At 50.9% G+C, this 23569-nt stretch overlaps 1 protein-coding gene across 1 annotated transcript; it reads left to right on the forward strand.

Moving 5' to 3' along the window:
* The first annotated feature begins 11303 nt into the window (after nucleotides 1–11303).
* Nucleotides 11304–13444, forward strand: GPR27 (G protein-coupled receptor 27). The gene has a single exon (XM_083795649.1). It carries the CDS (start codon nucleotides 11444–11446, stop codon nucleotides 12584–12586), a length of 1143 nt encoding a protein of 380 aa, XP_083651775.1. The 5' UTR covers nucleotides 11304–11443; the 3' UTR covers nucleotides 12587–13444.
* The last annotated feature ends 10125 nt before the right edge of the window (nucleotides 13445–23569 follow it).

Below are 23569 nucleotides of genomic sequence, written 5' to 3' on the forward strand. Positions count from 1 at the left end.
TTAAGCACGTGAACCTCTTTGCCACAAGGGTCCAAGTACTTTCATGCTGGGGCTATTTAAAGCTGAAGCAAGCACACTATAGCTGGAAGAAACACTGAACATAACTCTTTCCATGGTCTCACTTGACATTTAACACCCTGCCCTTATCATCCGTGCTGATCCCAGAGCCTTGGCAGCGCCGGCTGTATCACACGTGCTTGAGACGTTATTTCCCTGCTCGGGTGGCTCTTTGCACAGTCCCTGCTCCCAGCTAGAGGGGAGGATCCCTGCAGCGTAACGTGGCCGTGGCTGGAAGGGGCAGGCAGCCTCTTCAGACGTTCAGGACCATCCCTTCCCTTGCTGGCAGTTGTATAACATCGCTGTGGCAACTACAATGCCTGCATGCGCCAGAAATATTAGCGAAGCATTAGGCTTATTTTAGCTATGTTTTAACACAGTTTAGCACCTGCGAGCGAGGAAGAGAACAAGCGCCATATGAGCAGTCATGTTGCGCTTCCACGCTGGAAGTCTCCCACGGCTATTTCCGAGGCGATAGGTATGGCACCTCGGCAAACGCCCAGTAGATAACCTGCTTTTGTCTATTCGGTGCTCCTAATAAAAAAAAAAACATGTGAAATGTTGGGAAAGACCTCTGCCTAGCCGAAGCTGGTCTTTTACTTCGAGCCAGAGCCAGTTGCAGCATAAAACCTTCATGGACTTGGGAGCTGGCAGGCACACAAGCCCTGGCTGCTGTGCCCAGCTGCTGCTGCCGGTGCCCCGCCGGCTCGCAGACTGAGCCAACAGCCATGAGATGTAATTTCTGTACCAAACGCTGGTGTCATGATCGCTGGCTCTTGAAACACTGCCTGTGACTTCAGAAGCATATTAAGTAACGCAGGAGCTGCTTCTGATAGCTTCCCAGGAAGATAAACTGATCAACCGAAAGCCAAAGCAGAGGTGAGGAAGGGATTTGATTTGATATTTGCTTCCAAAGGCTTAAATAAATGTTTTTTAAAACCTTAAGCATGATATTAAAGTGTTGAATCCAAACGCTTTTGGCAAAAGCTCCCCCATCTAGGAATGATTTCATATCAGCCAAGCTGTTAAGCGGAGGTTGTCATGGAAACAAGTTATATTCAAATGATACGGCCAGAGATATACTGTATTTAGTGAGTTCTTCATTTGCTGCTTATTGGGAACATGTCAGAACTAAATGGTATTGCATAACTTTGTTTTGTTCAAAACAAACTGTCTCGCTGCCCCAGTTTTTCTGGCAGGCTTGAGCCCGGTCCTGCCTGGGACAGCAAGCACTGAGCACTGCTCCACGGGGCGGGCTGCTCGCCCCTCCGACTGCTGCACGCTGCCGTCCGCCAAAGGCACGAACCTACCCAAGCCAGCTGACACATCTGGGGACATCCCGTAAGTGTCCATAACCTCCTCGCAAACATAGGGCTACTATGAACTTTCTGTCTGTGAGTGACGCTAGAACAAATCTCAGGCAGGAGTATGTGCGTACCGAATTTCTACATCCACTTTTTTAGCTGCGGAGCTGTGAAAAAAATTGCAGAATTTTTGACCCACATGCTAGAAGTAAAGGCTTATTTTTTTTATATAAACAAAATTAGTTGCTCAAGTTAAAAAGCAAAACCAAATCACCTTTGGCCCAGACATTATATGTGGAAACTTCAGCCTGAAAAGTGAAAACAAAAATGAAGGACAAAAAAAAAAAAAAAGGCTCCAAAATAACCCTAATAGGAACCACTGTGCAGCTTTTACACAGCAGCGTGCAAAGGAAAGTGTTTTAAACAATCTCACAAGGGATGGGGAAGTCCTGATTGCCCAACAGAAGCTGGCCATTAAGTAAAAGTCAAACAAAAGTAAAACCTGACCCTTAAAGCTGTTGCATAACTGCACGCACTGTACAGCGCTGCACAGAGAGATGGTGGCATCTTACAACCTCCGGTTCCAGGGGCCTATGAAAATTGAATGGGAGCTTGCTCACTCCTGGGGCAGGTAATCCTACATTTCTCCAAGCTTTCTCTCTGCTACAGTTCATAAAGCGAAAAGCAAGGCCAAATAGCATCCCTGGTATGCGAAAAAGCAAGGAAAATCCAGGAGGATTTTTGCCAGAAGTGAATATGCTCACAAAGAAGGCAGCACCAGCTCTCTACCTGCCTCAGGTTTCTGTGCTAACTCAAAGGACATCAGTCGTTCCAGGCAATTTGATGTATTGCAGAGTCACAGCCCTGCTGGTTACCGTTGCTCATGAAGGAGGGTTCAGCCTGGTCCAAGGCCCTTTACAGTTAAGTAAAGGCATTTATTGAACTATCTATGCTTTACATTAGATCTTTATTCTTGACCCAGCCATTTTTGGGGAGCTGAACTGGCCCATGCATCAGGTGTTAGACCTGAATTTCTAACTTAGCTTTGGATTGTAGGCTTCTGCTTTCATCCCTCCACCTTCCCATTCCCTCCACTTTTAAGGAATTGGATCTGTCTTAGGTGCTAAAGAAACAAATGCCTAGCAAAGATGAGATTACAGGCAGAAATGAGAGAAACCTGACGGACCTCAAATCTGAGCTGCATTATACATTGGAAACAAGCTCCAAGCAGCTTTCCTTTCCTTATTTCCCAGTAAAATATCTGCAGTGTTTCACTTAGATATTGCTTCCCCAAACACGGCGATCCCAAAATAGCATCATCCACCATGCTATTCTGTGTTATATTAAATCAAAAAGAATGTTATTGGCACCACATCTGGCAGCTGCTTTGATGTGGAACATGAGATTAAATACTGATCTTTTTTTACAGGCAGCCTGGTGCACAGCTGAAGGAAACAATGTGCAAGAGTCGCATCCTACACACCGAGCAAACATGTTAGCCTGGACTGCAGAGTGAGCCAGGGATGGAAAGCTTCGTCTTGTACAGATATTGCAAGAAATATAAAAAATGTAAAATAGAAAAACATAGAAAATACAGTGGCTTTGGTTTTGTTTTAGCAGGTTTTATACTCACCTCTTGTACATTGTTAGTTTGATACTGCTCATAGAGGGTCAATGGACTTTCTGCATCACACTCCAGCAAATTCTGTGCTCACTGAAGCCCGTAAAACCAAGGGCCCCTCTGGAAATGAACCACTAGAGGGAGACTGACTTCATACTGTGACATTGATCCTGCACCTCCAACGACATCCAGCTCCAGATAAAAATTGCTCTGTATAGCTCAGGTCAAAATTACTCCTTGTGTCGCTTCTTCTGAAATAAAATAAACTACTGGGTCACGTTTGGCTTAGTTGATGTGACTGAGAGAATGCCATGTAAATGAGATCAGGCAATCACATATTTTATTGTTTGCAAGAGAAGTGAGGACCAGTCTATTAAAAAACAACAACAAACAAACAAACAGAACCCACCAAAAAATATCCCAGCCGCTGAAAATACTAATAGCTGTATCCTAGCAACATCACGGATTCCTTGTGGACTTTGTTCTGGAGCCTACAGTCTTATTTCATCAAAATTATTGACTTTCTCAAAGTCTCTAAACAACCATCAAAAACCAGTTAGTGCTTAAAAAATACAAACATTTAATTAGTTGCATTAATAAGAAAAAAGAAAAGGAGCACCGCATGCTAGCACTCCCTTTTCATGGAGCTCAGTTTAGCTCCCTTTGAAATTGGTGTCAAAATTTCCACTTTATTTATCGGCAACAGAGCCGGGTCCCTCCTTGGGGAAGAAAAGCTGCAAATGGCCTCAAAGAACATGGCAAATGGGGTTTATTTCCCAAGGCTGGACCCACGCATTGCGTGGATGAAATCCACACAGCTCTCCATGGCCCTTCCAATCACCGTGTCCTTTCTGTAAAGGTAAAAATTGCATTTAAATGCTATACAGAGGCTTTGTACTATGCACATTACCAATGCCTTTTTTTTTTTTCCTAAGCTTTGCTTTTATTTAAGCACAACAATTTTTTCAAGACCACAGAAAATCTGAAATCCTGCTGGGTCTTCCCGAAAGGTTGTACCCTCCTCCTGCCAGGTACCTAATCCTCCCAAAATAAAAAAACTTAGCACAAAAGGAACAACCAAAAAAAAAAAAGGAGGAAAAAAAAAAGGGGGGGGGGGGGCAGGGAGGAGAACGTCAAACAAATAAGCTGCTTGTTATCCTTAACAGCTTGCATGATGATCCGAGGAATCCTGGGGCATTTTGGCATTTAACTCAGGGCTTGGGTAGGCTCGGATTTTGGTCGCAATTTTCACTTAGTTCCAGACTACATCACAGCTTTGCTGACAGTTCTTGTCTGTTATTTCAAGCTCTGCTTCAATAAGCTAGCAAGACCTTTTTTTCCAGAGAGAAAATGCTATTAAAATAATAAATTCCTTTTCATCAGAAAAGCCTTAAAAAGCTCAGTTGATGGAATAGCATGGTAAAAAATGTTTCTCACACTTTACTTAGCCCGCAAAGTTGGTTGAGACCCACAAACGCTCCCAAATTGCAGATCCTTTTTACGTGCTATTTCTATAGTTCACAATTAAACGATGAGCCTTTGTTGAAGAAGCAATTTAAACACGGAAGGGTTAGTTAGCGACTCTCAGTCCTTGAACATGAATCCAATGACGGCTTGATTTTAATTCCAGACATCGAGCTGAATTGGTTTTACTGCTTCAGAAGTAGTTTGGGAAGGAGTTGAACCGACATCTGAGCACCTGTTCTGCTCCACTTAGGTCACGGTAATATGCTGCGGTGATTGGCATCCCACTCCTACACCCCAGCAAAGGCTTCCTCTAAACAGACAGCAGCAGTTTACCTAAGACCTTAACACTGATCCAGTGCTCGTGGACTCACTTATGCTGTTAAATCTTCCAGTTTTAGTCACACGGAAAGTTTTTGCGTTGCTTGTCCTTTCATTTCCGTGTGTGGGGAAGGCAGCAGGAAAGGAGGGGGTGTCCATTTGCACAGTGCTGAGCTAGGAGAAAGTCCTTCTGGCTTCAGCCTAAGCCGTGCACCGGGTATAAATCAAGAGGAAAGGTAACGTATAAGGGCAACACAGCAGCAAAGACATCAGATCTCAGATTTTATTTCCTCAAGTTAAAAGATGGTATCAGAAGGTAAATGTGTATGGAAAGAGCATCATGTTAGAAAAAAGTGCAAGCAGTATCACCCTTTGGAAAATTTATCATATAAAAAAAGTGAAAATGAGAGTTGAGGTAGACTCTGTGAACAATTACTGAGCACTGGAAGTGGGGGCAAAGTGAACCAATGCCAGCGCCCGATGTCAGTGTGGAAAAACCTTTGGACAACAAGCATATTAGAAAATGTTAGAAAATGTTAGAAAAATATTATCTATGCAACTATGGTGCAAAATGCTTGCCTGAGCACTTTCTATAGAGCTACAAAGAAAAATAAAAAAGGAAAGAAAGAAAACAAAAACCACACTGTATAACTGCAACTTAAGTCATTATTTCATATGGCCTTTCCTCACTAGAGGTTATATTGAAAGATTCTGACTGGTAAGCCCACTGTTGAACTGATGTCACCAACAGCGTGGGATCCCAGTACCAGCACCTCCAGTAACCCTCCCCGATGGTTGCATTAATCCCAGCACTGCTCAAAGGTAAGCAACCAAACAAAAAACTGAGATGTGTACCAAGTTACACTCCTAGCTATACCTTGCAAGAGTGCTGCAGGGCTAATTTATACCCAGCTAATGCATAAAAGGTGGAGAAGTAAGACACACCATGTCTGCTTGTCTCACCCAGCGCCCCATCCAGTCGCTCGGTGTCCCCAGGACAAAGGTGTGAAGTGCAGCCCAGGCAGGCGGCCTGTAGCCAAGGGAAAAGGAAGAGAAGAAACAGGGGGCATGGGGAGATTCCCCCCAAAATTTTTGAGGAATGACTCTCTGTAATTTTCTGTAACTGTGGGCCTGGAGCAGCAGCTAAAAGCTCCCGTGGAAAGCCGCGATGCCAGTGACATCGCCTGTCTCGCTGCGGCTGTGCCTCGTGTCACAGGGGAGCTCTTCCACAAAAGCGCTGCTTCTGAAGAACAGCGTGTCACCGACACGCAGAGGGTTACGTTTCGAAGAAGCAGCAAGGGAAGCGAGCACAAGGAGCTATTCTTCCCCCCTGCTTTTCTTCCCTCTCCATTGAGCAAACTCTTTCAAGACCAGCTCCCTCCGCAGAAGGCTCTGAACTTCCAGCAAGTGGCATGCATGGAGGCATTCACAGCCATGATACCTGTGTCTGGTTATTTCCAGTCAAAATAATCTCCTACTCAATTATGGAGAAGAATAGAGAAACGCAGCCTGACTCACAATCACATGGGGGAGAACTGAGAGGAGTTGCTGGAGTTCAAAACGTTCAGCTCGCTGTGGAGGAGGATTAGTGCCGGCGTGGAAGTAGGCCGGCTCTCCCCGCAGCGGCACAGCGCTGAGGGATGGAAAAGACCCGAGTCCACTTCCCCGCTGTGCCAAATACACTCCTCCGCTCCTCTCTCCTCCCTCCCCATGAGAGCGTATGAAGTATTAGACAGCGGGGCAGGAGCCCCTGCGCGGTGCGATAGCTGGCTGTCAGGTAGCGCTCTTGCAGCCACACGCAGCTCGGGGCCTGCTCGCCCGCAGGGTCGGCGCTGCCATGCAGCAAACCTGGATTCCGCGGGGACGTTAATACCCCCGCCTGCCCTGGTGTCATCTGCACGCTTCGCACAAACGCTTCTGTGAACAAAACGGCATCCCGAGCCCTTTGTGGCTGCTCTGCTGACCACCAACCCGCACACCCGCAGCCCGATGGCAGTCCCCAGGGCCCCATCCCCAACCTGACACCTGGACGCTCTGCAAGCAAGGAGTAGGACCAGAGGTTTTCACTCGTGTTTCAAAGCCGCCCTCGTTCTTTGGTGGCATGTAACGTGGCTGTGCCCTGCTTTTACGGAGGGTAAGCGTGACTCCTGTGCAAAGCAGTTATTTTAGGTAGTAGTGCAAATTTCGCAGGCTTAAAACTTCTCACGCTATTTTCACATTAGCCAGTGCCCAAACATTACCTTAACGTGTCATTTCTCTGCTCTGCCGCTGTCACCAAGCATTACCATGATCCTTGTAAACACCCACAAAACTGCCTCATTATCTTCTCGCGCTCCCTCCTCCCTCGGCAGCGATGAGCGATGGCCGTGGCGATGCCGAGGCCGCTCCCAGGGCTGCAGCCTCGCTGCGCGCTCCCGCTCCCCCCTCTCTCTCCAGGGCTCTGCTCTCTCTCATCTCGCAGTCAGATTTTAGGTTCCCCTGGAAAAGGGAGAGCTTTTTGTTTGGCTTCTGTAGCATCCTGCCCCTGACTCACATAACACAAATCATGAATGTCACAAAGAGTTGTCTGGGACTGGCAGCGAGTTGGTAAGGAGGGTCCGGAGCTCTCCTGTGCACTCTCAGACTCAGGCCCCTGTTCTCCTTGGCTGCTACAGACAGACCTTTGCATCTCCTTGGTCACTCTGCCTGGAAACTTCTCCTTGCCCCAACTGTACGTGATGCCGAAATTGCCTGGGCTGCCTGCTCCTACCTGCCCCACTTCCCAGCAGCGTCTCTGCCACGGCAGGGGCTCGGTTCCAACCTTGGGGCATATCCCAAATTCCCTGCTTCTTCTCTTAGATCACTCAGGAGGTAACATTTTGATTTCTGCCACAGTGGTGCCAAGGGACACAGGGTATTGCTCTTTTCCAGAAGCATTATGCAGAGCTCCCAGGTGCAAGAACACAAGTAACACCAACAATAATAAATAGCAAAGAGCTCAGTAAGAAGACCAGGGACTGGTGGAAAAAGGCAACACGCCGCAGTATTTTCTTTAAGGTTCTGCGTTTCAGCTGCCTTTCTCGTTTGAGGCAGGGAGCGCAGAACGTGAAGAGGCAGCCAATTCAAGCAAAGCACATTGAAAGGTCAGAGGAACCCATCTAGCTCGTGCAGCACCATTTTGTGGGCAGAGAATAGCTCTTCATCAAACTCGTTCTGTGGAAGAGATTGGAGTGAGCAAGGGAAATAGCTTAACACGCTCATTACAATCTCTGGAAATTAACTGTTCCCCATGACTGCTGCGATGGATTTGGCTCGTGTCTGGCTGTGCCCAAATCAATGTACGCCTTGTATTGTCCATCCCTGCCTGGGCACAGCGAAGTGAGAGCCGGGGTTTCGGTGCCGTGCTGTGTCCAGGCCATGCCAACCCCTCACGCCTCCCCAGGCATCCCGCTGCCTGCTGGAAGAGCTCCACAAGCAGCTTTGCGAAGGGGTCACTAAATATCCCAGCTCTCATTTTTGGGCCACGCAGCCAGTTCTGAACTGCAGGTACTGTAAACGTGACACTGCCCAAACGTCTGAACAGAGACGGAGCCTGGGCGAGGCACTTGCTGGAGCCCGGAGGGTCTGACACAGAGGACGTGGGGCGCCCCAAGGTGTGGGCATGTCCTGTCCACATCAGCACCGAGCACCTGGCTGGGCTCTGGGGTGTAACGGGTGGTTACTGTGGCTGCTCTGCCCGACCTCAGCCCCTTGGGGACGTGAGGAGCCTGCTCCTACGAGGACTGTTAGCCCCCCAACTTCCCTGCTCCTACGAGGACTGTTAGCCCCCTAGCTGCCCCTTATTTTCCCGTTCCTTTTAGCTGTTCCTATAGCACTGCACCTCTCCGCAAGCTGCACGAGGAAACGCCAGGTCCCTGGCTCGCACCCTACAGCGCCGTACAGCAGCACCGTCACAGGAGCAGCCGGGGGAGATGGATGAACCACGGATCCCCACCAGCCCTCCCCTTGCTACAGGTGGGAGAAAGATGAGCTAGCAATTTGCTGCCGACCTGGCAGGAGAGCAGTGAATTACGGCAGCTCCCGAGCCAGCTCAGCTGCGCTGGCGGGCGTTCAGCAAGAGGAGAAGCCCTCCCTCGGGCACGGAGGAGGGAAGCAGGTGTGCTGCGCCCTTTCGCTCGCTTGATCTCAGAGATGGCAGAGCTCTCGGAGGCCATAAGGTCTCCTCTGCTCCTCCAAAGAGCCACGCACCCCAAGGACAACTGCTCCTGGTGCTTGGGCTTGGCAAAGCGCTCGGGCTGCTGGCACCCCGATGTGGGAGCGTCCTGTAACCTGGCCCTGCCTCGCGCTGGGGACAGCCCAGGCTCGAGGTTCCCCGTGTCCTCCAGAAAGGCTGCTCCCGGTGCCAGCTGCCGAGGGGACACCGCGCACCCGACGCTCGTCACTGCCTGCCGCAGCAATGTGAGAAACGCCTGGGAAATCGCACAGAGCACTGAACAACCCGTGGGCAATTCCCTGTCACAGTACAACCTCGGTGCAAATGAGAAACCTAACAAGTGAGAACAGCTCAGATGTGCTGGTAGGAAGCAAAAAGCAGCCTCAATTATCTGCCTTTTTTATTTTTTTTTTCCCCTTTCAGGATTTCTTTGCTCTCTGAATGCTAGCAATAAAGAGCAGATAAAAACCTGACCCATGGGCGAGCGAAGTCCTGCATGTGATGGAGATCTCAGCCAAACTTTGGGCCAAAGTCTGCTGTTGGTCCCACCAGCGTCTGGACACCGAGCTGAGCTCTGGGCAGCCGGTGGCACCCCTGAGGCCAGCGCCTGGCCCCTGGCAGGCCCAATGGAGACTTTCTGCAACCAGCCAGCAAGCTCTGGGGCTGATGTAGCTTTTGGGGCTGATGCAGACGATTTAATTGCTATCGTTTCTGGAATAATGCTGAATTTACTGATGGCTTTTAATAGAACGCTTGAAAGCGTTTCAGACTTGCCCTTCACAGGAGGCCATGAAGGAAATTCAGTAGCAGTGCAATAATTGCATTAGCATCTCCAGCGCCCAGGGCCGCGGGGCGGTGTGTGCCTTGCAGGGCGCACGGAGAGGCCTCGCCCTAAATACACAAAGATGGCAAAGTGGGTGAGAGAGGACAAGCGCCTGCATCTCACTGGCCTGTGCTAATTAAACTGCTCATTTTGAACCCGCACCACGAGTGCAGGGGCACCAGCGCCGTGCAAGTCAGGCCAAAGGCATCTACCCGGTGCACAGAACCCACCCCCAGCTCTCCCCGTGCCCCATACAGCATTGCGCAATCACAAAACTCAGCCCAGGAGCTGGGCGGGCCCCTGCACAGCGCAGAAACACAGAAAGCATCGATGTGGCTTAGTGACATTTTGCTGCCTCCCCTCCCTTTGCCGTCTCCCCTCCCTTTCTGTTTAGGAACCCGTGTCAGACCCCAAATGTCAGCGTTCTGACTTGCAGAGGCGGCTTTTTCTTGGCGTGCACGCCGAGATGTCTGCACGGGAGCTCGCTGCAGAGCTCCGTCCCCTTCAGCCCCCCAGCACAGCGTGCCTGGGCACTCAGCTGCAACAGGCTCCGACTCCTGGGCTCGCTTCCCCTGCGCACCACCCTTGGGGCTACCTAAATCCGGCCAAAGCACGCTCGTGGCTGCGGCACGGGCAAGGTGTGCATCCCCCTGCCTCACAGGCACGCTGCAGCAGCCCGCATAGACGGCGGGTCCCGGCGGGCACGTCCGTGGGTGCAGCCATGTGCCGACCTACACCCATCACTTCGCCCCTGGGTGCACCCTCCCAGGCGGCTCCTGGGGACCACCTGGAGGGCGGAGACATCGCCATCCCATAGATCCCACCCAGCCCCACCCAACCTCACCCCGTCCCATCCATCCCATCCCATCCCGTCCCATCCCATCCCATCCCACCCCGTCCCATACATCCCATCCGATCCCATACCACACCATACATCCCACCCCATCCTGTCCCATCCCATACATCCCATCCCATCCCATCCCATCCATCCCATCCCATCCCGTCCCACCCCGTCCCTCCCCTCCCTCCCTCCCCAGCCCCTCCGCAGCAGCGGGACCTCCGCACCGCTCCGCGCCGCTGCGCGCCCGCCGGAGCCCCGCGCTGCGCAGGGGGCGGAGGGAAGGCGGAGGGAGGGAGGGAGGGAGGAGAGGAGGGAGGGCCGGGCGGACAGACGGACGGGCGGGCGGGCGGACGGACGGACGGAGGGAGGGGGCTTTACCCCATTGTCCTCGCCGGGAGCCGGGCACCGCCGCCGCGAGCAGGCTCGGCCGCCCCCCGGCCCCGCAGCAGCTGGCTGGGCGGCGGTAAAGGGGCGGGGGGGGGGGGAGCTCCGCACCGCTCCGCACCGCTCCGCACCGCTCCCGGCCCCCAGCGCCCCCCTGCATGGGGCGGCGGCGGCGGCGCCGGGCGCGGCCCTGAGGGGGCGGCGGAGCCGCATGGCCCGGGGGGAGCCCGGCGGCAGCGCCGCTCCTCGCCCGGGGGGCGGCGGAGGAGGAGGAGGAGGAGGAGGAGGAAGAGGAGGGAGGCCGGGGAGGAGGCCGGCGGCGGCGGGCATGGGGGCGCCGGGCGGCGGGGGGGGTCTCGGTGCGCTGCCGCGGCGCTGAGCCCCCGGCCCTGCTGCGAGGAGGAGGAGGAGGAGGAGGAGGAGGAGGAAGGACCCGATGGCGAACAGCAGCGAGCTGGGGAGCAGCAGCAGCCCGCACCTGCCCAGCGCCGGCGGCCTGCTGAGCGCCTCCGGGCTGAAGCTGGCCACGCTGGGCTTGATCCTGTGCGTGAGCCTGGCGGGCAACGTGCTCTTCGCCTGGCTCATCCTCAAGGACCGGCACCTGCACCGCGCCCCGTACTACCTGCTGCTGGACCTCTGCCTGGCCGACGGGCTCCGCTCGCTGGCCTGCTTCCCCTTCGTCATGCTGTCGGTGCGCAGCGGGGCCGCCTGGCCCCACGGGCCCCTCAGCTGCAAGGTGCTGGCCTTCCTGGCCGTGCTCTTCTGCTTCCACGCCGCCTTCCTGCTCTTCTGCGTGGGGGTCACGCGCTACATGGCCATCGCCCACCACCGCTTCTACGCCAAGCGCATGACGGGCTGGACCTGCCTGGCCGTGGTGTGCATGGTGTGGACTCTCTCCATGGCCATGGCCTTCCCGCCCGTCTTCGACGTGGGCACCTACAAGTTCATCCGGGAGGAGGAGCAGTGCATCTTCGAGCACCGCTACGTCAAGGCTAACGACACGCTGGGCTTCATGCTCATGCTGGCGGCCGTCATCGCCGCCACCCACCTGGTCTACATCAAGCTGCTCTTCTTCATCCACAGCCACCGCAAGATGAAGCCGGCCCAGCTGGTACCGGCCATCAGCCAGAACTGGACCTTCCACGGGCCGGGGGCCACGGGCCAAGCGGCTGCGAACTGGACGGCTGGCTTTGGCAGGGGGCCCACGCCGCCCACCCTCGTGGGCATAAGGCAGGCCACCCACAGCCAGATCAAGAGGCTGCTGGTGCTGGAGGAGTTCAAGATGGAGAAAAGGCTCTGTAAGATGTTCTACATGATCACCTTGCTCTTCCTGCTCCTCTGGTCCCCCTACATCGTGGCCTGCTACCTGCGGGTCTTCATTAAGGCCAGCTCCATCCCCCAGGTCTACCTGACCACCTCCGTCTGGATGACGTTTGCCCAGGCTGGGGTCAACCCCATCCTTTGCTTCATCTTCAACAAGGAGCTCAGGGTCTGTCTCCGAGCCCACTTCCCGTGCTGCCAAAGCATCCAGAGCACCCAGGGCACAATCCTTTGCGATCTCAAGAGCTTTGGGATGTAGGGGGGCTTTTCTCAGTCTAAAAAAGAAAGGTGGACATCATTTTCCGTGTTTTTGCATATGGTCTCGAGAGAGTGTTACCTGTGGGGGACGTACTAAACCACCACCCAGCACCCAAACCTTAGGCTGTAAGAAGCTATTTTATTTATTTTTCTATATTTTGCGTATGCTCTCTTCAGAACATAAAGATTGCTGTCTGTGGGAACAGGTACTCGAGCAGAACACCCCCAAACCTTAGGCTGTAAGAAGCTGTTTTTCTTTGTGATTGTGTGGTTTTTAAAAACAAAACAGGGCTCCAAGTTTCTGGTCTTGCTTCTAATGTTTCTAGACATGATTCCAACAGATATGGATTAAGGCCATGACATTTTTTTTTCCTATTCCTGTCTGTTTTGATAAAGGCTTAACAATTTTACTCATGTAATATTTGATAAAGGCCAAGACAATTTTATACTAAAGTTATTTTTGATGACCTCAAGAGGTGTTGTTTTATTATTATTTGACTTCCAGTGAAGAACAAGAAGAGGACATTCCTAACGTGGTCAGAAGTCAGTTTTTGGTGGGAGCTTTGGGTTCATTCATTCTCAAATGGTTTGAGTATTTGAAGCAGTTATAACTTTTGCTTGACATGCAAACAGCGTAGAACTAATTTAAATTTTCTTGTTGCACTATTCATTTGGTAATATTTCAGAACTATTTGTGAAATGTGATTTTAAAATACCAACTTTAAAAATAACCAACTATAGCAGTTTTTAAAACCTAGATTGAAATTCATATTTTACTGCCTTTATAGGAAGTTATCTACAAACCTGGGTAATACTTGTACATTTTGACTGTTTTCTTTAATAAAATATTGAAAACTTTTACTGTATGTAATTGTTTCAGAATGGCAGCATTCTGCTTTTGCTGACAAATAACTTATGTATATGGAAGGTTGTATGTCTTGTGTCTGAGTAGATTTCACAGCCGAAGTTATTATGGACAAGCACAATCCTTATTTGCTGTTAGATCTCAATTTAGGTGTTTATACCAATAAAAGTGACTGATGCTATTTTTAAGGAGACTTAAGTTCATGATGGGCAACAGGTTTAAATAGCGCAATTCTCTCTGTCTACTGAAAGCAAACTTCTGTTTTAGGTAATTGCTTCTCTGTTAATGATAGACAAGAGCAGGTAATTGTGGATCACTAATTTTAGTTGGCAAAGCAGTTCCGTAACATGGTGGCTTGGTCGGTGCTGTATTCATTTGTCAGCTCTTAACGGGTAATTTAAGTTTAATAAGCATGGCAGTTTGACTTGCTTCATCGTTCTAGAAAAACTTGTTTGAAAGCACTTTAACTGGCAGCCTGATGGCAGGATCCTGACACAACTTTTTTAGCCGTCTCAGAGGAAGCCGTGCCTGACGTGCTTGCTTTCAGATGTATCATGTAACATTTAACAAACATCGATCATCGCAGTTCTGTAGCCAGTCGCACACAAAATGACAGAGATGAGCTCAATTTCCATGAAGAAATTGCATCTGTGCTGAGAGCATTTCTGCAGAGAGTAGTCCAAAGTCGTTAGACGTCAGCGGAGACATAGCTGTAGTGACTGCGGCGCGAGCGCAGCAGAGATGTGCGCGACAGCTGGAGCAAGAGGGGGCAAGGTGGCAGCTGCAGGGAATAAGACCAGGCACGGCCTGTGGTTTGCTGTCCTGCCTTTTCTCCTTACCGCCTGTAACTCAGATTCGAACACCGCAGAGGCAACGTTTCTTGAAGGAGAAGTTCGCGGTTCGAGCTTTCGGTGGTACCGCAGAGAAGGTGGGCAGGGGCCAGGAGCAGCAGTCGTAATGATAATTTCCAAAGCTGTTAGTGAAAATGCATCTGGGTATCGAAGGAAAGCTGTCAATACCTTCAGATCACAGCAGCAGTTGGCTCTCGGTGCTAATTAAATTTTCATCCTCAGAAGCTGGATCACAGCTTAGTAAATCTTGATGAGTAATCAGGTAGAGTTGCATTATGGAGATGTACATGCAAGGCATCAGTGCTGTTACAGGGAACTGTATTCCAAGTATCCCTTTCATGCCTGTTTTAGGTCTTTTCAGTGGAATTCCAACTTTTGCAGAGTCGTATTTTCTTAAAATTTAAGAAACTTCTTATGCAGATAAATGTATCTATCAGGGGGCTAGAACTGTGATCTCCAAGTAAAGTCTTGCCTTCTGGTACCAGCAGGATTAGGAAACAGTCCACGTTTTTCATTTTTTTTTCCTCTTAGTCTATTAGAAGTGTCAGATGTTTTGGCATTCGAGCTATAAGTAGTATGGTTATGATTCTATTTAAACCACAGAGATGGGAGAATAGTTATTTTAAAACATCCTTAAAAGCTGCATGATTTTCACTTCTAGAAAGATTAGGCACAAGTTGTACAGTCAATCCTAGACGCGGGATGACAAGTTGCCTTTGGGTGACCTGCTGGGTGTATTTAGACTTGGGGAACTGAAGCCACGCTGCCGAATTGAGTGCCTGCCTCTGCTTTTAGACACCCCCACCTCAGCAGTGCCCTCGCAGGGGCATGAGGCTGGTTCTTACCTGCCAAAAAGAAGAGATGCTTTGCTGTCACCATCGGTGGCAACCGGACCTGGCCTTGCTGCAGTGACAGGATGCCAAGAAGTTTAGGATGCGTATCTCTACCGTACCTTTTTCTTGCATGTAGCATTCCGGGCTGTCCCAGGCATTCTGACATACTCTGAGGGCAGAATCAGTGCTGTTTGAGGTTAATTTGATATTTTCAGTACTTTTAATAAAAGGCAGGTTGTGATCCTGGCTACACTAGTACAAACGAGAAGGAACTCCAGTAGCTTTAATTCAAGGCTCAGGCGGGTGTTGTACAACAGAGCTGCACTCCAGAAAATGTGAAACTAAATATCAGGGACAGATAGATGGTGGAAAATGAAACAGTGCTCGGCACAGACACACCAACAATCACCACTGCTAGTCTAGCCTGCTGGCTGAGCATGCACCAAGAGAGCATGCCAAGCCAGGGAGGGCTGGAGGGACACCAGAGGCTAAGTATTCCTTCTGGAATCTGAGAAGAGATAAGGAACTTGTGGAAAAAGCCAGCACTTCCAAAGCACAGCACCGACACGTTCTCGCAGCATCTGCATGTGGGGAAAGTGGGTCAGAGATTAACTGCTTTGGCCAAGATCAGAGAAGGGGTGTCAGAGGGACTGCAAACCTGCTCTGAATAACAGCAGTAGAGAAATAAAGTGAACGAGAACGGGCTGAGCACAGGGAGCCCTCCCTGATGCTGCTGGGACCTCTGAGGAGCAGCTGCGAGCCTCCGTGTCCTCAGCTGCCCACCAAAACACGAGTGCTGCTGGTCTGGCTCAAAGTGCTAATGGATGAGACTCGGCAGGAGCTGGGTGTTAACAATTACTTCCCACATCCACATGGGAAGCTATTGCAGCCTGTTGTGCAAGTGCTGAGCTCATCTGCAAAAACTCAGATGCTCTGAACCCATCCCCAGCCCCTCTGACCGAAACGCAAAGTCCTTGGGGGCTTGGTGAGCTGCAGGGCTCTCACCTCCTCCACCTGCCTGTGGTAGACGCAGATCGAGTCCTCTCTGTACCCCTCCTGTACAGGACATATACATGATAGTTCTCTCTTCTGGGCAATAGGAGTAGTCAGTATCACGGGAAATACCATCATCATCTCCCCTGGAGACTTTCCACTGTCTGGCTCAGAGGTCACAGCACGCTTGCTTTTGCATATCTGTGGTGAAGAATTGCAGTTGCGCCGTGAGCTGTGCCGCACTGGAAAATCTTGATCGCTGCTGGCATCTTCACTCACTCACCAGGTATTTAACACATTCCTTGCAAACACTCCCAGTAGAAATCTTGCTGTGCTGAAGTCAGTGGAGGTTTTAGCATAAACTTACATGTCAGACCAGCGTGAAAAATGACACTGATCTGAAATCTCAACGAGTACTGGCTATGGGGATCTCTGCTTTGCAACACTCGAAGCTTGAAGTACTGCAGGGTGCCGCTGTCTCTGCTGTTCAGATATGGAAAGTTTTCTGGGAAAGGGGCTGAAATATTTGACCTCAGCCAAATTATGATGTTGGGTAAATGTCACATATTCAGCGTTGGAGGACGAGCAGGGGATGCGTAGCCCACGAGCTCTCTGTTTGCTTTGCCAGTGCCAGGTCTGCACCAGGGGAGACAGAGCTGCTTCCCAGAATGGTGTGAAATCAGTAGCCTTAAGGAAAAGGGCAGGATTTTGGCTTATTCCGGTAGCAACAATTCCTTCCTAGGGCTCTACCTGGATGTGATACAGCTACACCTCCAGAAGGCTGCTCTGCCATATGCTGCGGGACTGCCCTAGGACACGTTGTGCTGAGCTCAGAGGAGAGCAGAGCTGGCATCGTCCCTCCCTTCCCAGCAAAGGATGCGCGGGGCTTGGCTGGATCTCTGCCACTTGCCCACGCGGTTGCACACAGTTACCTTGCTCAATGCAGCGCCTGCACTTGCTCAGAGTTGCCAGCAAACCACCCCAGCAGAGCAGTGGCTCGGACAGTGACACAGACGTACTGGCAGAAGGGGATGTCATCTCAAGGCACTGCACCAATTTAGGCTGCAGATTAGGTGATTCTGTGATAGCAGAACACCCCAGAAACCTTATTAGTTAGCCACGCCTCAAATCAAAGTATTACCAGAAACACAGCAGGGGGCTATTTTCTGACAGGGGTCTGCTAAAATCTGCAGCTTTAGCACAGCTTCTTTTATAGTTGCTCAAAACGCTACACATGCTACAATTAACTCTGCTGTGACATGAACCAGGAAGCATCTCCCATGCGGTGGGGTTGGTAGGCTTCAGAGTATCATAACACGTACAGCCACCCAAGGAATGGAGCCAAAGACCAGCAGTGCAGATGGGCTCTAAAAAGCTGGCACAGAGTCACGTTGGGCTGAGGCCGTGCTGATGGAAGCCTTACCCCAAGTCCCTTTCCATGCCGGTGACCTCCAGCACTATGTCATTCAAAGCACCTTGTGTGGATTAAATCCTTACTCACCTGTCAGTTGTAGAGCTGGCAACCTCAGGCTGAATTTCAGATGGGACTGATGTCTGCACCACTCTGACTTTCCCCTAGGGCTGATGATGCTGAGCAGCCCTGAGCCTGTTTTCACTTGGTACGAATCATTGATTGCCCCATGCCCCGGTGCTTTATCCGACAAATGATTAATTATTCCTACTCACCTTTGTAAAGCCCAGAACTACTGGTGGCAAAAGCAGAGCATTATCAGGGGTGAACAATCACTGACTACATAAGCTTTCATCGCTTCACTTTAAAGTCAAGCTAAGCCTTTAATGCAAGCTGTTGCATTTCTGTATTTCTATTCATGTTTAATGACCTTGGTACTTGCACTGTGTCTTTGATCTTGTGAGTCATGCATGGTTTTACTGTGGATGTATTTATCGGAAAGCCACTTTCTTCGGTGCCACATTTTTCACCTCTGCTGTGACCAGGTTGATACCAGAGAGCACTTCGTGTAGGAGGCTTTCAAGTTCAAAGCTAGTCTTGCAAGGGCAAGGGGAAGCTGTGAAGTCCCAGCTAATTTTAGGCAGCCATCACAGCGCTAATGGAGTAGGAAGAAAAAAAAAAAAAAAAAAGAGATCTCCCGGTGAAGAGAAACCCCTTCCTAAAGCTTCTCAATGTTATTGGCTGATGTGTCATTAAAAAATAAAACCCTGTGTTTGTGTGAGAATGATTAACTGTTGGAACAAGTCATCCAGGGAAGAAATGGATGCTCCATCTGTGAGCTGTGCAGCAGGAGCCTGCACGCCAGCCCACGGCCAGCCTGCCTGGGAGCCGGGGCTGTGCCCGGGGCTCAGCCTGGGCACATGGGGTGGCAAAATTCAGGAACGCCAGCAAACAGCATCAGCGTCCTTCCTTTCGCTGTGTTACAACGCCCCTTTTATCTTATAAATACCAGCACTGGCTTCTCTTGGAAATTTTAGCAGAGGTAGAGCTCAAACGGCTTTGTCATGAAAAAAATCCGGAGGGGGGAAACACACCAGGCTCAGAAGCCAGGGCCGAGGTCTGGGCGCTTTCAGACAGTGAGAGAGAGAGGAATGATTTAGTGGAGTATTACCTCCCTCCGTCGAACCGCTCAATCTGTTCCCATCTGTCACCCGAGCGCTCGAAGGAGGGTGATGGAAAGGAAGCAGTTGACGAGCTCGATAGCCGAGTAAATCAGCCGGGCTCTTTCTGCTCCTTCCCCCCCCCCCCCCCCACAGGCCTCGCACACCAGCACCAGAACCAGGGGAGGGTGCAGAGGGGACGTCCCCGTGGGGCGAGCCGCCCCGGCAGCGGGCCCCGCAGGAGACATCTGGGTGTGGAGGAAGGCGGACGGCCGTGCAATCTGTTCAGCCATGCCTCACGGTGACTCAAGGGGGAGAAGGCGGGCACCCGAGCCAAGGAGCCGGCAGCGCCGCCCGTGGGGGCATAGCTCGGAGCCGCAGCATGGCAGGGAGGAGGGCACGACCAGGCCGACACCACCGCTGCCTCCCGGCACCAAGATGGTGGAGGCTGCAGAAACCAGGCCCCGCAGGACCTGCCCATAGCCAGGCACCGAGGTCCTTGCGATTCTTCCCAGTAGATCTCAAACACTCAGCCAGGAGGACTTTTCCTTGCTCCGTTTATGCAGTATCTGAGCATAAGTGCTGCTGGAAACCAAACCCGGGTAACGGAGGGCTCTGTGGCAATACGTGAAAGGTTTGTTAGCAACATCAGGGAGTTCAATGAAACCGGGGTGGAGGTGAGATTATGACAACGCAGCACCAAGGAAGCTTTGCCATGGAATTGAAAGGAGCAGGGGTACGTGCCTTCCTATCAAGGTTTCAGCCACGTGAGAGAAGAAATTTTGGGGGAAAAATCTGCTGACTTGACAGGAGGCAGAGAAATTTTTGGAAAGGCCGAGCACTCTTGCAGCTGCCTCAGCAGGGCCTCCCCTTGGGCTGGCCGTTCCAGAGATGGGCTCTGCCGTAGCCTAACGGAGGAGTAAATGGAGAGCGGCCCCAGTAGGCACCCCCTGAAGCAAACACCAGCTCTGCTCGTCCGTGAGCTCCTCACAGCAAGACCGCGTCCACCCGCACGAAGCGGCACACAGCACGCTCACGTGTGCGAGGGCAAGAGTAAATAAGGCGGGCTGGGTCCTGCTCGCTTCGCTGGAACCCGGCCACATTTCCAAGTCTGCCGCTGAGCAGCCTTACAGCCGTGGGGTTTACAAAGCTGCCTTACATTTAAAGCCACATCTAATCCCTTCCACGTGTTGTGAGCTGGTGGCGGAGGCTCAGCGGCGGGGAGGCCCCGGAGGCCTGCACCACGAAGCGGGGCACGCCGCCCTCCTGCCTGCACGCTGGGCTCGCTCGGCTCCAGCCTCCTGCACCTGGAGGCTCCCCCACAGCCCCCGGGGGCCCAAAGGCTGCCGTCCTCCCAGGCAGCTGGATCACAGGGAATTTCTCCCCACCAAACCGGCAAAAAGCAGCCTCCTGCCCTGGGCTGGCTCCACACGCAGTCACGGCTCTCCCTGACAAGCAGCAGATGATCTGCTGTAAGTTTGATGTGCATTAAACTCATCTCCCTTCCCGTGCTCAGAGCATTGATCAGTCTAACAGCTGCACCCCTGCTGCTTTGGCATTTCGTTTCTATCTAATAGAGAGAGGCACATTGATTTTGCTATTATCAAAATCCTCCTGTATTTGCACAGTCTTTTCTCTTCCTGCAATTTTCTAATTCCTTCTGGAAAACATGTTACACATTGTCAAGATCAAATTCCTGAGACATCTTGTTTAAATCAAGGGACTCTTAGCACCTTCTGTTTCTTTTGAATTTCCATCTGTGCAGTAATAACAAATCAGAGAGCTACTGGGGTGGGAGGGCACCCGCGAGGACCTCAGGCTGCAGTCCCACTCGCTGGTGCTGTATATCATTATGTATATCATTACGGCTCGTTATGCTGACAAGGCAGGCCAGCAAAGGGCCTTTTTATGAGGTATATTATGAGATCACCCTACGTGCTACAGTTACAAGATAATGGGAAGTGCAGGATTTCCAGGTTATCTACACAGGCACATGAACAAAACCACAAGCATCCATTCCACTTACCTTAGAGGTGCCTCACACAGGTACATACTCTTCTTTAGAGCTTTCCAAACCTACAGGATGACCTCTACCCCTATACTAGCTGCTCTCCCTTCAGTTACCCCTCCTGCATAGCCTGTGCAGTTAGGGTGACCTGCCTCCATGCTAAGGACCTGCTCAGAGCTGAGTCCCACTTGCCAAATAACCAGGATTTATTTTGTGCCACCCCTGCACCCAAAAACTTTGCAACCTTTTTTAAGCAGTGACAGCATTTTCCAGGGGGGGAATTGTGGGCAGGAGGATGCAGATGAGGCTGAGCTTCAGCTGGGTTTTCTCCTGCTCTCCTGCCCCCGGGGCTTACAGGTGCACACCTGCCCTCCCACCTGTGCACCCGCAGACAAAGCACCTCCCTTCACCCTTCCTAATAAGCATGTAATCAAATGAAGGCCGTGTATGGTAGTGTCCTCTCCTGCAATGGCTTTCTGCTGAGCCAAAATCTAGTGAAAAACATGGAAATTCCTCCAGTTTGGTGTGATATCACTATTCTGTAACATATCTGTAATATCAATATTAATATAACATTAAAAATTAATACACATGTTTGTGTTAATAATTAATAATATTGCTCCAGTATTAATCAAATTAAGCTGAGCATTAGCACAGATCTCCTAAGCAGAGCGAATAAAGCCAGGCATTAACACCAGGCTCTCTAACACCTGACAAGCTGTGTGTGCTGCAGAATGAGACTTCTCCTTTCCTCAAAGGTGTTTCTGGGGCTGTGGGAGTTTTGCACTCTTTTCTTGTCTGATTTCTGCTGCAAAGGCCTTCCCCCTTCCCTTCCTTGCAGGCATGTGAGGAGGCTGCTCCTGGCCTGGGGGTAGCGCTGGGGTGATGTAGAGGCAAACTGAGTAGCACAACCCTCCGAAAAAAGCCTCTAATAGCAGGGCTGGCTTGGGGCTGGCCACCTTTTCCATCCGTCACCTTGGGTAAAGTGCCCCTCAAGGCAAAAGCTTGCTCAAGGGAAAAGCAGAGGGACACACATGGCCATTTATGTTCTGAAATAACTCTGGTAGTCACTGGTTTATCACTGTAAAGCAAAGTTAATTATTTTTTTTTTTTGCTCACTCCACTGCAGAAAAAAAAGTAAAGGACAGGCAGGTTTTGCCTTTAGCTCTCCTGCTCAGCAGCTGCAGGCAGGGCAGCTGAGGCAGGGAGGGCAGGAGAAGCCCCTCGAGGACAGCAAGGGGGTGGCATCTCTCAAAAAAAACCCTTCCTAATGCCCTCACCGGGACGGGCTGCAGGGCACGAGCACTCCAACCTCCTGACCATGGAGTGAATTTTTCTCTAGCGTAATGGGGGCTCTTCTCATTACCCAGATAAATGCCTGATCCCACAAGTTAATTGGCATGAATTACAACTACAAAGTTGCTCTGCTCTTGTGTGATAAACTCTCCTAGCAGCCCTGCTTGGCAGGTCTAAGGCAGTCATCAGATGTAATTGCCTGCTCGCTTGCGCTGATATAAACCAGGATGATTACCTTCACTGGGGTCACTGGTGATTTACACCCGTGGAAGACGAGGAGCAGGGCTGGTGGTTCCTGCTGTGTCTCATCGTTTCGAACACCAGGACAGTGTGCTTTGGTGGAGATGAATGGAATAAGAGACGGGACACACACATTTGGGCTGCTTCTGTTTTCGTTCCTGATTTTCCCTTGGGTGTGAACTGAAGCCCGCGGTGATACTAAGCAAGCTTTGTGCTGGTAGAAGAGGACAGAAAAGCAACAGCAGGCTCCTGCTGGGTTCCTCCTCTTCAGACTCACTCTCTGGGGAGCCCACTGAGTGACAGCAGTAGGATCAGGTTTTAGTTTTGATTTTAAATCCAGGTCAAGGCTCTCTGCAGTGCTCCCAGGTTTCTGCATTAGGATTGGAACAAGCTGTTTTTCCATCGACAAAGCCAGCCCTTTGGGTTAAGAGCAACTCCCCCCCTCCTAATCATCGCCTCACAGCAATGTCTGTGATCTCCAGGTCAGGGCAGGGCAGCTTTCCAGAGTTTCCATTCGTGACCACACGAATGCAAACCATTTTTTTTTTTTTTAAATTTACAGAACTGGAGCCTGCTGCCCCCTGCACAGCTGCTCTATCCCCAGTGCAAAGGATAAAGCAAAACGTGTATGCTTCAGAACAGGAGCCCTGGGTTTGGGCCACTTTGAGGCAGGAAGATGCAATCCTAGCTCTCTAGACACCTACTTTTCTAATGCGTGCAAGATGAAGAAGGATCTGGCAAAACAGCTGCTCCGGTGGTTCCTTTCTGTCTCTGGAGCCCAGTGTCAGGTGCCTGGTAAACTCACTGGGATGTTCTCATCTTCTCTAAGTAGTGCAGGTGTTTGCTTTCATACAGGCGTGCTAACTTCCCAATCCCCCACCGCCACCAGCAGCAAAAGCACTGATTGTTGGAGGATGAATGACTTCACTTTTCCAGTTTCAGCGTATGTTTGCATGTCTGAGAGCAAAAAATGTGCGAAGCTCACACAAACTATTAGGATTCCAGCTACAGGGACTGGCGAGTAAACATGAAGTCGCACGGTATTTCATAGAAAACCCACAAATTACATGTTCGACAGGCTAAAGTTGATCCTTTGAGGCACGTGCCAAGAAAAACCTCTCGTGTGAGCTCCACCAACATTCCCCCTCATCTCCATCCAAGAGCGCAGCTCGGCTGAGGCGTTCGTGCCTTGTAAACTGCTGAGCTTCCCTAACAGCAGGCAGAGGCACACCGTCTTCTCCTAAGCTACCTTTAAGGAGCTCTGCTAGCTTGGGTGAATCGAGTACGTGATAACAGAATACACTGAATAAAAATTGAAAACCACAGT

Source organism: Anser anser (genome assembly GCF_964211835.1).
Source record: "Anser anser genome assembly, chromosome: 12".
NCBI lineage: Eukaryota > Metazoa > Chordata > Aves > Anseriformes > Anatidae > Anser > Anser anser.